General features: G+C 44.6%; 1 protein-coding gene across 1 annotated transcript; it reads left to right on the forward strand.

The window, feature by feature from the left end:
• The first annotated feature begins 4,777 nt into the window (after positions 1–4,777).
• ccdc85b (coiled-coil domain containing 85B) lies at positions 4,778–11,160 on the forward strand. The gene is made up of 2 exons (XM_061835746.1): positions 4,778–5,363; positions 7,172–11,160. Exon 2 carries the CDS (start codon positions 7,191–7,193, stop codon positions 7,791–7,793), a length of 603 nt encoding a protein of 200 aa, XP_061691730.1. The 5' UTR covers positions 4,778–5,363; positions 7,172–7,190; the 3' UTR covers positions 7,794–11,160.
• The last annotated feature ends 3,004 nt before the right edge of the window (positions 11,161–14,164 follow it).

A 14,164-nucleotide genomic window follows, 5' to 3' on the forward strand; every position in this document is an offset into this window, starting at 1 on the left:
AATGACGCAGCGGAACGTCGACCACTAACGGAACGTCCCGTTTGGGTTTTGTCATGACGTAATGGGCCGTACAAATATAGCATTTATGTCAAAATCCCTCATTATTTCCTTACATAATGGAAAGTACTTTACCTAATCGCGTTTACGCGGGAGAGGTTTTCGTCATATCGCATCCGGTGTGTTCACTTCCGCACAGTTATCAGAAGAGCTTATCATATGTGTTTGTGACCGAGGGCTAAAACATTTTTCCTGCACAAACTACGCATTGGAAATTATGAGCACACATTACAGTAAATCCATGGATGGATAGACAGAATGAATACACCTTCTGTTCAGATGAAAAGATTAAAAGTCATCATGTTATGAATTTTTTTTCGGGGGGGGGACTGAAGAAAATGTTCCAATCTTAACAAAAACAAAGACGTATTTTGTCATGATGGAAAAATTCATACTCTGAACAAAATATAGTCATACGTTGCACCTTTTGTTCCTTTGTCCTCTAAATCTTCTCGAAAATCCTTTTGTTGGAGAAGATGGGGTAAAAAAAAGAAGTTGTAAAATAATTTCTTTTTTTTTTTTTTAGCCAAAAAGATTGTAATCTTGTAAGAAATAAAGATAAAAAGACTTGATCCATTTGGGGATGTCAAATTTATATTATGATTTATGTGTTAAGTGGTCCAAACCAAAAGAGCGGAAGGAGCCTGACCCCACCCTGAACCAATCCCAGCTACCCCCCCCCCTTTAACACACAAACTGCAGTTTATCCTCGTTTTAGGATGGTTTGTGATTTTATTTTATTTTTTCATTTGAGCTCCCCAAAGTGGATTTCAAAAGGCATGCCTATTAATGACCACAAAAGTAGAATTTCTCACCACTATGATACATAATTTCCATATAGGTTACTAAAAATTGCGAAGGCTCCTGTAAAATAAACGCGCAAGGCCCTGTAAAAAAAAGTTAATGGCAAAAGTACCCAAGAAACTAGGGCACTCCTGCCATTAACTTTATTTTTTAATGATGAGGGTCATCAATATCATGAATAATAACTAATAAGCCCGTTCCAACAAGATTGGATGAAATATAAAATGATTGTAGTGAGTTTGGATGTGTTCATGGAACCAGACCTCTCAAATCTTGGGAATAAATGCATTTTTTGCACAGTATCCAGCCACTTCCTTAGCCGCTTATCCTCACAAGGGTTGCGGGAGTGCTGGGGCCAATCCCAGCTGTCCACGGGCAGGAGGCGGGGTACACCCTGAACTGGTTGCCAGCCAATCGCAGGGCACATCGAGACAAACAGCCACACTCATAATCAAACCTAGGGGCAATTTAGCGTGTTCAATTAATGTTGAATATTTTTGGAATCTGGGAGGAAACCAGAGTGCCCGGAGAAAACCCAGTCAGGCATGAGGAGAACATGCAAACTCCACACAGCTGAGGCCAGGATCAAACCCTAGACCTCAGAACTGTGAGGCCATCACTTTACAGCTGATCTACCGCGCCGCTTGTCATACAGTATTGCAATCCACCGTGCCGCTTGTCATACAATATTGCAAATATTACTTCTCATTACTTTTATTTTTCTTCTTATGTTTTTTTAGTTTTTGCTCATTCTTATTGACTGGGGAAAAAATATTTGAAATTAATCTAAATAAAAACTTTACATGAAATATGATTAAAATAAAGACCATATTTGTGGAAATCATTGACTAGTTAATAGTTATTCCTTTAGTTATTCCGGTGTCTCAGCTGGTAAAGCATTGGCCTCACAATTCTGAGGACCTGGGTTTGATCCCGGCGCCGCCTGTGTGGAGTTTCCACGTTCTCCCCGTGCCTGCGTGGGTTTTCTCCGGGCGCTCCAATTTCCTCCCACATCCCAAAAACATGCAACAGTAACTGGACACTCTAAATTGCCCCAAGATGTGATTGTGAGTGCGGCTGTTTGTCTCCATGCGCTCTGCAATTGGCTGGCAACCAGTTCAGGGTGCCCCCCGCCTCCTGCCCGTAGACAGCTGGGATAGGCTCCAGCACTTGCAGCGACCCTCGTGAGGATAAGCGGCAAAGAAAATGGATGGATGGATGGATGGCTCTTTGAGTCTTGCCAACTCCCCGACGGCAAATGACGTCACTATTGCCGCTCGTGTAGTTTTAAACTCCGGTTTGAGATACAATTATAGTTTTATCCATTCCAGATACGTAATTCTGGCTCACAATATACCACATCTAAACTTTTCGGATAGCTTAAACAAAGTTTTAAGAACGTGAAACCAAGTTGTAGATAGAGTCAGAATCAAAGTGTTTCAATTTCAAACTCGATTTACAGATGTTTTCAATTCCATGGCAGATGTCCGTTATTCAGTTGCGGACATTTGCGTCTGAACTATCGATATCTCTTTTCGTCATTCCGACTTGTCACAATTATGTTATCCTTATCTGTTCAAAATACAACTCCAAGTCAGAAAGTCGTCGATCCCTGCAATGTTAACTTTTAAATGTTGCATCCGTTTGCCATAGACAAAGACGCACTACTGTCCACTCCGAAGCGCAAACGATGACTGACGGTAGATTCGCCCATTAATTATTTCCTACTTTCTAAAAATAAACCGCACCACATGTGCTCTTACTTGAGCTTACTGCATGAAATACACAATCTGCTCCTCCGCTGGCGATTAATCTCAATAAATCCCCGCAAATCCTGCTCTCTCCCTCCCTTTTCCGCTGTTTCTGCATGTGTCCTTCAGAGTAACTACATGGCGATGGGATGGAGGGACGCCGAAAAGGGATAAGGGGAATGAATCCCCTCGTCAAATTGTTTGCTGCACATTTCTTTTTTTTTCTAGGGGGGGGGGGAGTAGTTGTAAACTCAAATGACACTGATGGCATCACCGTTGCGGTTAACACCCGGTATTGTGCTGGCCTCCGTGCAACAATGGAGGGCGGAAGGATGTGCGTGTGAATGCCTCAGCATAAAGCTATTGAGGGTGGGTGGGTGGTTGGGTGGGGGCGAGGTGGGTGCGGCGGCGGGGGGGTGCAGACAATCACACACAAACAGGCTGCCGCTCGCTGCCATAATGGGCTCGTTACTTGCAGCCAAGCGCTCGCATCCCGTTCTGCAGGGCAGTGGAAGAAGTCTTGCTTTCCCTGGCACTTCCTATTTAATTATCAATTATCCGATGAATTCATCCGTTTCTTTGTTCAAACACTTATTTTCATCTTGTTATGCCGCGGTGCCACCGCCGAGAAACAATGGGCCCGCCCGATTCTCTGATCATGACTGAGAGTTGAGTGTTATTTGTCCGTCTAATGAGTGGTTGTTGGACTTGCAACTGGGAGCCGCCAAGCAATCGACTCAAATTGGATGACTCAAATGGTCTGAATCTCAATCTGATTCTATTCCTTCCTCGTTCTTTTTATTGCATCGTTCATAGTCCAAACCTGGCAACAAACGAACAAAAGTCAATGCATGTTCACTTTTTAAATAATAACAGCTAGATTTGACTAGTATAATTCCATTATTCGTGAGGTTTTCGAATTAAGAGATACACTGTGAGTGACTAGTACAGCGTAAGATCACAAATATGAATATGAAGTCAGAGAAAGCAGTCTTCATACGTTTAGTTTTTAAATGATCATTTCTACAATATGACCAATCCCAGTGATTCCTTCCTGTGAATCTCTTTTCATTCTCAGCTGTGATTGATTCAATGCTGTGAGAATTATAAAGATGATTCATGATATGTTCCGAAACTGGGAGTGACTGGGGAGAGATCACAAATATTTATGATTATCTCCGATGGAAGGGTAGGAACTCATTGATGAGCCTCCAATGGAGATTGATTCCGGTAGAATTTCAAAATAAAACAATCGGTAATTTCCCCCCCCCCCCCCCCCCACACACAGACACGCACAACTCCAAATCAGTGAAGCATTTTTTGCCCACACTACAGTACTGTGTGATATTCCCGCACACTAGTAGTTTGACAAAAGTATACTAGTAAAACAACTATGTGATTAACGAGGAGGAGATCGGTGCACTGCTAGTACAAGTACTCAAACATTACATATTAACTGCTAGAATTTTATAATGCCACTAGTCGCACTCGTAGCACAGTTTGTCAACGAGTGCACAGTTCCAGATTGATAGTAACATCCATCTGAAAATTTGCTTGATATCCTTAATGAGAAATAAACTAGTGTGTGTCACATGTGCCAAATATTTGCCTCGTAAGGTTCCTAAAGTGGGCGGCACGGTGGCTCAGCTAGTAAAGCATTGGCTTCACAGTTCTGAGGTCCTGGGTTCAATCCCAGACCCGCCTATGTGGAGTTTGCATATTCTCCCCGTGCCTGCATGGGTTTTCTCCGGGCACTCCGGTTTCCTCCCACATCCCAAAAACGTCCAACATTAATTGGACACGCTAAATTGCCCCTAGGTGTGATTGTGAGTGCAGCTGTTTGTCTCGATGTGCCCTGCGATTGGCTGGCAACCAGTTCAGGGTGTACCCTGCCTCCTGCCCTTTGACAGCTGCATAGGCTCCAGCACTCCCTGCAACCCTCGTTAGGATAAGCGGCAAAGAAAATGGATGGATGGATGTTCCTAAAGCTGCGTGGTTGTTTGCTACCAATTTTTAATAGTGTATTGGTTGGCCCAAGGTAGTAAGACGTGTTCTACCCAAAAGGTTGTCCGTAACCATTTTCTTTATTTTGAAATTTCAATGATTGCATTTCCGGCGACTCCGCGTAGCTTGACGTCGATTAGCCGCTAGCGGAGAATCCCCAACCGTGAAAGTGTCTTGTGGAGGCGGACATTGTTGTGCTCAACGTCCAGCCCAATCGCGGCCACAAACCATGGCGATACGATGAAGAAAACGGATCGTTTTTGAAAGCCTTCTATCTTTTTTTAAAAAAAATGAAGCGTATGTGGTTTCTCGCCGAAGTGGAGAGCCCAGAGAAAAGAGTCCATTAAACCCGGAGTCCAATCTGGATAGCGAGCGGCGAGCGCCGCGACACAAACAACATCGAACATTTGTGTTGTGCAAGAAAGGAAATCAAAACGGCGGTGGATCGCGCGGAGGATTTTTGCAAGCTGCCGCTACCTTCAAAACAAGCATCGTTCTCATCATCCTCGTCATCGGGTGGCGGTGAAATAAGATCGGTGGCCTTTCCCTTGCTCCTGGAAACCTGTCTTGCAGCCGCTCGGGGGAGATGCTTTTTCCGCAGATTTTTGGGGACGAAAAGCACAAGATTGAGCACAAATGTCAAATTAATCCGTGCCGGTGTGAAGTTTGCACCCAGAAGACGAACTGGATGAGGGGGCTCATCTTATGAACTGTTTGCATCCTCTCAGCACTTTCACATTTTCTCAGGTAAGGGTTGTTGTGATCGTGTGATTATTTGCTAAAAAAAAACAAAACAAAACAAAACAAAACAAAAAAACACCAAGTTACTGGGTTTTTTTTTTTTTTTTTTTGCTTTTTTGTTTTGGTAATGGAGAATTGGTTTACCCCTCAAAAGTCTGCTTGAAAAAAATAATAAACTGAAAACAAAACAAAAATAACGCACAGGTGACTCACAATATTTTTAAAGTAAAAGTTTTCTTTGGCCTTTCTTTTTGAGTAATTAACTGAGGGTAGGTTTTCTTAAAACAAACAACAACAACGAAAATCTAATTTATTGAATTTTTCGGGGAGCACAAAAACGGCTACTTGTGAGCAAATAATCTAATCTGTAAATATGTGCAGCACTTGTGTCATTTTGGTGCCAAGTAACTGCTGCATGTTGAACTGAGATGACGATCTTGGGAAAAAAAAGTGGTACTTTGGCGCCATCTTGTGGCTTTTGAGTGTAAAGGAACTATGTTGAACTGAGTTTAGTTTTATTATTGTGCCATTTTGGTACCAAGAAACCACAGCATACTTAGGGCAACCTACTCGCTGTTATTTGTGGAAAACGTTACCTATTTACAGTATTTGTGCTCAAACCAAACCTAAATATGTTCTGTAGTACCAAGGAGCTACAGTGGTACCTTGGATTATGATTCAAATTTGTTCCATGGCACAGTTCATACCACAATTTACTCGTATATCAAATCGGTGCTCTGCGTTGAAATAGATTCAAATGCCATTCATCCGTTCCAGCCACAGCACCCCAAAAATAACACCATTTTTTTTTACGCATATTTAATCCAGAAACATGGCTCTACAATTTTTTCAACACCCTTGTGAACAGAAATAAGACCTGAACAAACATCAACATATCTAAATTGATAAAATATCATTGGTGAAGCTCTCAATTTACCAGTCGATCTACGTTCCTACCCTCACCTATGGGTACGAGCTGTGGGTCATGACCGAAAGAACAAGATCCCGGATACAAGCGGACGAAATGAGGGTGTCCGGGCTCTCCCTTAGAGATCGGGTGAGAAGTCCGGTCATCCGGGAGGGGCTCAGTGTCGAGCCGCTGTTCCTCCGCATTGAGAGGAGTCAGATGAGGTGGCTGGGGCATCCGATCCGGATGCCTCCCGGGCGCCACCCTGGTGAGGTGTTCCGGGCGTGTCCCATCGGAAAGAGACCCCGGGGACGACCCGCTGGCACGCTGGAGAGACTGTGTCTTTCGGCTGGCCTGGGAACTCCTCGGGATCCCTCCGGAAGAGCTGGAAGAAGTGGCTGGGGAAAGGGAAGTCTGGGTACCCATGCTGAAGCTACTTCCCCCGCGACCCGTCCCGGAAAAGCTGTCGAAAATGGATGGATGGTGTCCTTAAATCTAGTTAGCTGATTACTCATACAAGATTCAAGAGTTTACTATTGCTCTATGTTTGTTTAAAATAGTAAGGCCAAAGGACAAAGGCAGACTCCCAAATTCTTGGGATTTGCTTGGTTAACAATGTAAGTTTAAAACCACGCACACACACACGCGAATGGCAAAAAGGATGTCTGATATCTTCAATGAAAATTCCACGTCGTTAAAATGTTATTACTACACGTCGGAAAGAAAGCGGTCTGATGTTGGTAAAGCTGAATGCGGTAGAATGCTCCTTGTTTATGTAACATGGGTTCACGACTGCGTACATGCTAGAATGCGTAGCATTGATACTCGGTAAATAAATCGCTCCTATCATGACGCCTACAAATAAAATTGACTTGGCTTTTTTTTTGTTATGTTTCGGTTCTGAAAGGGTGTAATTTGAGGAGAAGATGAGCAGCGAAGGAGAGCTCCTGACCCGAGAGCTGTCCAAGATGTCGGACGAGGACCTGCTAGCATGCTCCAAGGAAGAGCTGCTGAGTCGCCTGCGCAAGGAGGAGTCGGAGAAGATCTCGGCGCTCATCCAGCGGGGGCGTCTCATCAAGGAGGTGAACAAGCAGCTCCAGGGCCACCTGCTGGAGATCCGGGAGCTCAAAGTCATCAACCAGCGCTTGCAGGAGGAGAACGTCGAGCTGCGGGACCTGTGCTGCTTCCTGGACGACGACCGGCTCAAGGTGAAGAAGCTGGCGCGCGAGTGGCAGCATTTCGGTCACCACGCTGCCAAGGTCATGCGGGAGGACCTGGGCGGCTACTTGAAAAAGCTGGCCGAACTGGAGCGCACCCAGGACGGCCTGGTCAAGGAGAACCTGGACCTGAAGGAGCTGTGCCTGGTCTTGGAGGAAGAGTGCGTCACCCGCAGCGACTCCAGCCCTGGGGGGTCCACCGAGCTGGCCTTGCCGTGCATGGTCGCCAGGGACCTGGGGGACGGGAGCTCCAGCACGGGAAGCGTGGGGAGTCCGGACCAGCTCCACTTGGTGTGCTCCCCGGATGACTGATGCGTCTACAAGGGCTTCGAATATGGACGCTGAGGGCTAGACACAAGGGCTGTGGTCGGAATCGTTCCCTAATCACAAAGATCTGAATCAAATGGACCTAGATAGATCTTTTCAAACCTGCGCTAAAAAACCTGTGTGTCGGACATCCGGGGGCTAGGAATGAGTGACTAGATTCGGAATCGTTCATCATTCGAGTCGAAAATACTCCATAGGGATTTTCATATAGTAAACTGCGTAGTTCAGGAAAGAGTCACGTCGAAATCCTTTAATAGTGACCCGGGAGTCGGAAATGAGCGAGTGATTCCGAATCATTCTCTCATTCCCGAATCACTAAAATGCGATTTTTAGACCCATTTAAAAAGTGCAAATAATTGATGGGATAAGGTCAGAAGATGAATAAACAAGAATGCAGAAAAAATATGATAAATATGGGGGCAGGGGGGTGGGTCTGGAAATAATGTGTGATGGGTTCCCTTGTAAAAACTCTTTAGTAGTCGACAAATGTGTGGGAGTCCACTGTCATGACAAAAGTCCGCTAGCTTCATGTCAACATAATGTGAAATGCCATAGACAGGCTAATAGGAATTGGCAAAGTTATATTTAGGCTCAACCAAATTAACACAGAAAAAAAAAACTGAAAAAAACATGAAACATTAATTTCACTCTCTCTACGCCCAGTCGAACGCGGTGCTGCCTGGCACATTGTGGCACAACGCGGTACTCAACTCCACGATCAGGTGGTCTAGCCGAGGTTCACTGTAGTGCTTTTCTAGTAACCTATAGCTCTTCAGTACTTTTCAAAATCATTGGGGGATACATTCAGGGCATTACGAAGCAGAATCTATTTTCGCTAGTACTACAATATGCCGAAGTGACTCTATGGGGCGCATGATAGTAGATCGGAAGTGATTCCGAACACAGCCGAGCTGTTCCATTCGACTACGTGAGCCTTTCGAATGCTGCAAGACTCGCTGCGTGCCACATCGCTGAACATTTTCAGGACTTTTCACAGACGTTTCTAGATGTTTGCCACTTGATACTCGAGGTTTAGAGCAATTTTACAGTTTTTCTAATGACTCTTCCCCTAAATCCTTTTTCAGTGGTTTGTTGTTTAGAGAAAAAAGAAAAAAAAAGTAACTGGACCAAAAAGTGGGTCGCATTAATGTATCTCATGCACTGGACTCGGGTTGCAAAAAGGGTGGATTTTTTTTCAGTAAATTTTTGCAATGTTTCTGGAAGTTAATGTGGAATTTTTGGGAATATTCCAAATGGGAAACGTTCCGTGGGAATTTATGGGAATTGGGGGTAATTTACTTGCAAGGTATCTCATGGGTACAAAATGGGTCTCTTGGTCCACTTTCAAGGGCATTACAGTATGTTCATCACGCTGCTGATTTTATAATTATTATTTTACTTAACTCAACTAGCAGCGTGCCGGCACGATGGATCAGCTGGTAAAGCGTTGGCCTCACAGTTCTGAGGTCCAGGGTTCAATCCCGGACCCGCCTGTGTGGAGTTTGCATGTTCTCCCCGTGCCTGCGTGGGTCTTTTCCGGGCACTCCGGTTTCCTCCCAGATTCCACAAACATGCAACATTAATTGGACACTCTGAATTGGCCCTAGGTGTGATTGTGAGTGCGGCTGTTTGTCTCCATGTGCCCTGCGATTGGCTGGCGACCAGTTCAGGGTGTAACCCTGTCGACAGCTGGGATAGGCTCCAGCGCTCCCCGTGACCCTCATGAGGATAAGCGGCAAAGAAAATGGATTGATGGACTGGCAGCATAATCTTCTTGCCATACTTACTTCCATGTAATCTATTTTTGTTCCATTTTTGGTTCTGCTAAATTATAGTATTATTTTAAAGTTACTTATTAAGCGGCAACTTTCCATTTTGTTTTGGTTTATTCCCATGAATTCCCCGTTAAAAAAATTTCCAACCTTTCCTGGAGTTTTGCAACCCTACACTGGACTAGCCTACACTGGTTTAAAAAAAAAAAAAGAAATAAAAAAAGAGCCTTTTTTTCTATTGCACTGGACAGCGTTACCTTTGGTCTAAAGATCAATTTCAATCCAGTTTTGAGCCATATTTAGTCCGTGGAATCCCAATAACACTGAAGCGGAGTTTGAGGTAGTGAAAAATTGAAAAAATTTGCCATTCGCGAGCAACAATGTCCTATTTTAAGCGCGCTCCACCTCAGGACCGGGACGCGAGTGCCATACGACGAGCGTGGCGCCGCGACGACGGCCCTTCAGGTTTCACGGCAGGACGAGCGAGCGGTAGACGTCTTCGGACCGCACTCGGAACTCAAATGAACACTTAAAAGGAAAAAACTGGAAAGTCTTTGTATCAAACTGGAAGAAGTTCGAATGCTTTGCATTCATCATCGTTCTACTGTTTTTTGACTTAGTTGTCGTTGATGTTCACTTCAAACACAGCACAGACTTTTGAGTTGCATCTTTCTGTATGCTTTGTATTTACACTACTTTGTAACATTAAGGATAGTTTACACTACTCGCAAAATGTCCGATTTTGGGGCCCAATTTCAGGATGAACGTCAAAGACTGGAACCCGTTGCTGGATTTTTTTGGGGGGGAGGAAAAGTGTTGACATTGCAATCAAACTGAGTTTAAAAATCAGTTATCTAGCACTGATTTTTTTTTCTGTCAATTTTTTTGAAAAATCAATTGAAATTCATTTTTTGGTCAATGTTAAAATGAATTTAAAGTTTTAAAACATATTTTTTGTCCGAGTAAAACTCAGTAAAAACAATGTCACGGTAAAAATAAAATTATAGTTATGCAAATGAGGCTAAGGCTAGTGACTGGTATGACGGCCCTTTCTGTGACTCTTCCAGTGACTATGTTGAGCTTCTTAGCCCGTATTGTGCAACAGAGAAACTAGAGGAGTCACAGAAAAGCATAGGAAGATTCAACCGAATACCCTTAACTTTTTGTGAGTACACACTGTATATTTTTGAGCCCTTACTTTTCTCTTGACTTCTATGTATTGCCAACCCTTTTATTTAAGAGATCCCCTGGGCGATGCTGTTTTATTTGGTGAGCTGCGCGCTCATTGTGCATTGAAGAGCTTTAAATACAGTGCTACGAGACTTGCCACAGTGCCGTCCTTTCTTGTTTGACACGCACATGTACATGACGCGCGGTTGCACGCATACTGACTGACACGATCAATTTGTGCACGTGTTGCTGTGTTGACCTGGTGCCCCAGGCAAGAAGGCCCACATAGGACTAATAATTAAAATCACACAAAGCAAACTTACGATGGTATAGTGTCAATTACTTAAAATAAACCAACAGATACATATTCCCAATTACAAGTCTTGTAAAAGAAAATGAAAGGAATACTCGGTTAATAACTGTAAGCATCTTGACACAGAGAGAGCAACAGTCCAAACATACGTATCTGAAAGTTTTTGTATTTGAAGTAGCAATTATCTGACATGAAATGATTAGGTTAGAGTGAGCAGTTATAATTCTAAATATGTTGGCAGTGTACCACGCCAGTGTAAAAAAACATACATACATACATTTTCTTTCGTTCGAAAAGATTCAATTTGGTATTATACCTCAAAATTAAATACATTGACATTATAACTTATAATAGTCTTGTACTCGATTTTTTCAGCCTCTTCAACATGACGTACAGTTTGAAAATTGAATTCAGTGATTCTTTTGCATATCAGTAGAGCGAGCCCACGTGCCAATATTTGAGAATTATTGCAATATGTCCAGAAACAACGGAAAGACCTCCATCCATTTTCTTAGGCGCTTATCCTCACAAGGGTCACAGGGAGAGTTGTAGCCTATCCCAGCTGTCAACGGGCAGGAGGCGGGGTACACCCTGAACTGGTTGCCAGCCGATCACAGGGCACATAGAGACAAACAACCGCACTCACAATCATACTAAGGGGCAATTTAGAGCGTCCAATTAATGTTGCATATTTGTGGGATGTGGGAGGAAACCGGAGTACCCGGAGAAAACCCACGCAAGCACGGGGAGAACATGCAAGGTCCAGACAGGCGGGGCCGGGATCTAACCCGGGTCCTCAAAACTGTGAGGCCAACACTTTACCAGTTTTACTATGCCGCCTGCCAGACAATTCTTCCATTTTGTCCTCCATTGTTCAGGCATTTCGTCAATGAACAATTGCTTTCGTAGCAACAAATATCATTTCATATGGCAAATGTCAGGGACAAAAAAGTTTAGACGTTATAAATATAAATACATTAATGAGGTAAAGCACAAATCGGTGAAAAGTATTTGGGTCATTGCAGTGTATAGGGGAGTCCACCAGCTAGCAAGTAGCTAGTTGACGAGAGGTTGGGGGGGGGGGGGGCACCTGACACGTTGCAATGTCTGGAGCAGTGGTGTTGTTCAGTCATCGATATGGGCCGCGCAGGCTTCATTTGACAGCGTGGCGCAGACACCCGCTGAGTTGCCCCCTCCAGCTCGCCATCTGTCCCTTGTCTGTGTCGCTAACCCACTTTGAGCGTAGCAACCCGTTGCCCTCAGAGACGAGCACGTACGGCGAGTGAGTCACTTCCAATTTCCAGAAGCAGAGGATGAGCCGTACGAGACTTGACGTTAGCGTTTATCCGAGATCATAACATATATCATTAGAAAGCTGTCTTTGCTGTCACATTTGTTGAGAAGGCTCTCCTGGCGCACCCGTTTGAGTCCACACACCACCCTGACCCCTCTTTGATTAATGCTTTCATATTTTGGTGATGAAAGTTTACGGGAAAATATTTCGGGAGGAGGCCATTTGTGACGGGAGCTTTACGGGAGCCCTGGAATATGGTCCATCAGGCAAATGCAATAAGTGGCATGAAAAATTATTTATGGAGCAGTGGCGAGGCTATGCATTTGTTACCTGCCTATTAATAGCGCGGCTGTGACGTCGCAATTACTATAGAAACCATCAACGCTATACAAAAAGGCAATATAACGGTCCTTAACTGGATCATGTGCAGCATCTGGAGCGGTTCACAATCCATATTTATCTGATCGAACATTTAAAGTCAATACATCAAACTCGCTACAGAAGCTGATTATTTGCTTGAATAGACAGTTTTCGACCAAGTGACTACATCGGGGGCACCAGGCCGTGTTGGATGGGTTCACTCTACTGACGCACCGTTCACTCTCATGCTTTTGGAGTTACACAAATGTTCGTACGGCTGTTAAAAGCGACGCATGATGGTTAAAAAGACTTTGGAAAGTTATCGGTGCTCATTAGATGTGGTTTCAAGAAACCGTTACGACAAGAAGTGTGCTTTGATCGACAATATCGACCTGTATGCCTTGGAGAAACACAAATGGCGCACACAAATGTGGGCGTCGGTAACCTATCCAGACACCGTTGGGATGACGGAGGAATACTTCCATACAGATTTGAACCTGTGGCTGTACATGTTGAATATTCGGATGGTTCTTCGGGCGCAGTGACGTGGAGTCTGACAACTCAGAGGCGTAAGTGCGTAAACAAAGGCCCCCGGAGCTCCGGGCCTACAGCCGGGGATGGTTCTTCAGACCGGAATGACTTGAAGCCTTACGAGCGAGCGGTGGGCCGCGAGCCGAGCTTCCAGGCGGCAGGCCGCGAGCCGAGCTTCCATGCGGCGAAGGCCGTTAGCCCCGGATGCCGAAGCTAGGTTAAAGGCCTCCGCTGCCACCGAAGCTCGGCTAAAGGGCTCCGCCGAAGCTCGGCTAATGGCCTCCCCAGATGTCGAAGCTCGGCAGCGGCGGAGGCCTTTAGCCTAGCTTCGGCGTACAGGGCTAACAGCCTCCGCTGCCTGGACGCGCCGCATGATAACAGTCAGCGTTCTGTTAAATTATTTTGTTACAGAGAGACAGAAAGGTTCGATCGGGGCGAGTCCCAAGTGGAGCCCACACCTTTTTCTCCACTTCCACGGCTACATTTTCAACTCAACTCACGAAACAGCTAGCGGTGCTGTAACTAACTTTTGCAAACTTATGACAATAAAACAGAAAATACAGATTTTGGAGACATGCATTGCATTCACACACACACGAGTATTATGTAGGCCCTTGGCCCTAAAGAATACTTCTCCTTCACAGAACTTAATTATTGCTAAGTAGGTGTGAAATTCTAAAACTTATCCAATACTTACTGGGAACAAAATGCCCCGAGCAAACTCAGACGTAAGGGAATGACTTGGCTGCTAGATCGGCTCTGCTAATACGAGACAGCCACAGTTGTCGCCGTTTGGTTGCAAACTGCTCCGTTTTCTCATGCTGGTTCTTGATCAGAGCTGGCAGTCGAAAGAAAGACGCTTTACAAACGCCCAATTTCGTCTGAGCAACCGATAACATAGCAGTGCGCACCCATT

Source organism: Syngnathoides biaculeatus, chromosome 11 (assembly GCF_019802595.1).
Source record: "Syngnathoides biaculeatus isolate LvHL_M chromosome 11, ASM1980259v1, whole genome shotgun sequence".
Classification (NCBI taxonomy): Eukaryota; Metazoa; Chordata; class Actinopteri; order Syngnathiformes; family Syngnathidae; genus Syngnathoides; species Syngnathoides biaculeatus.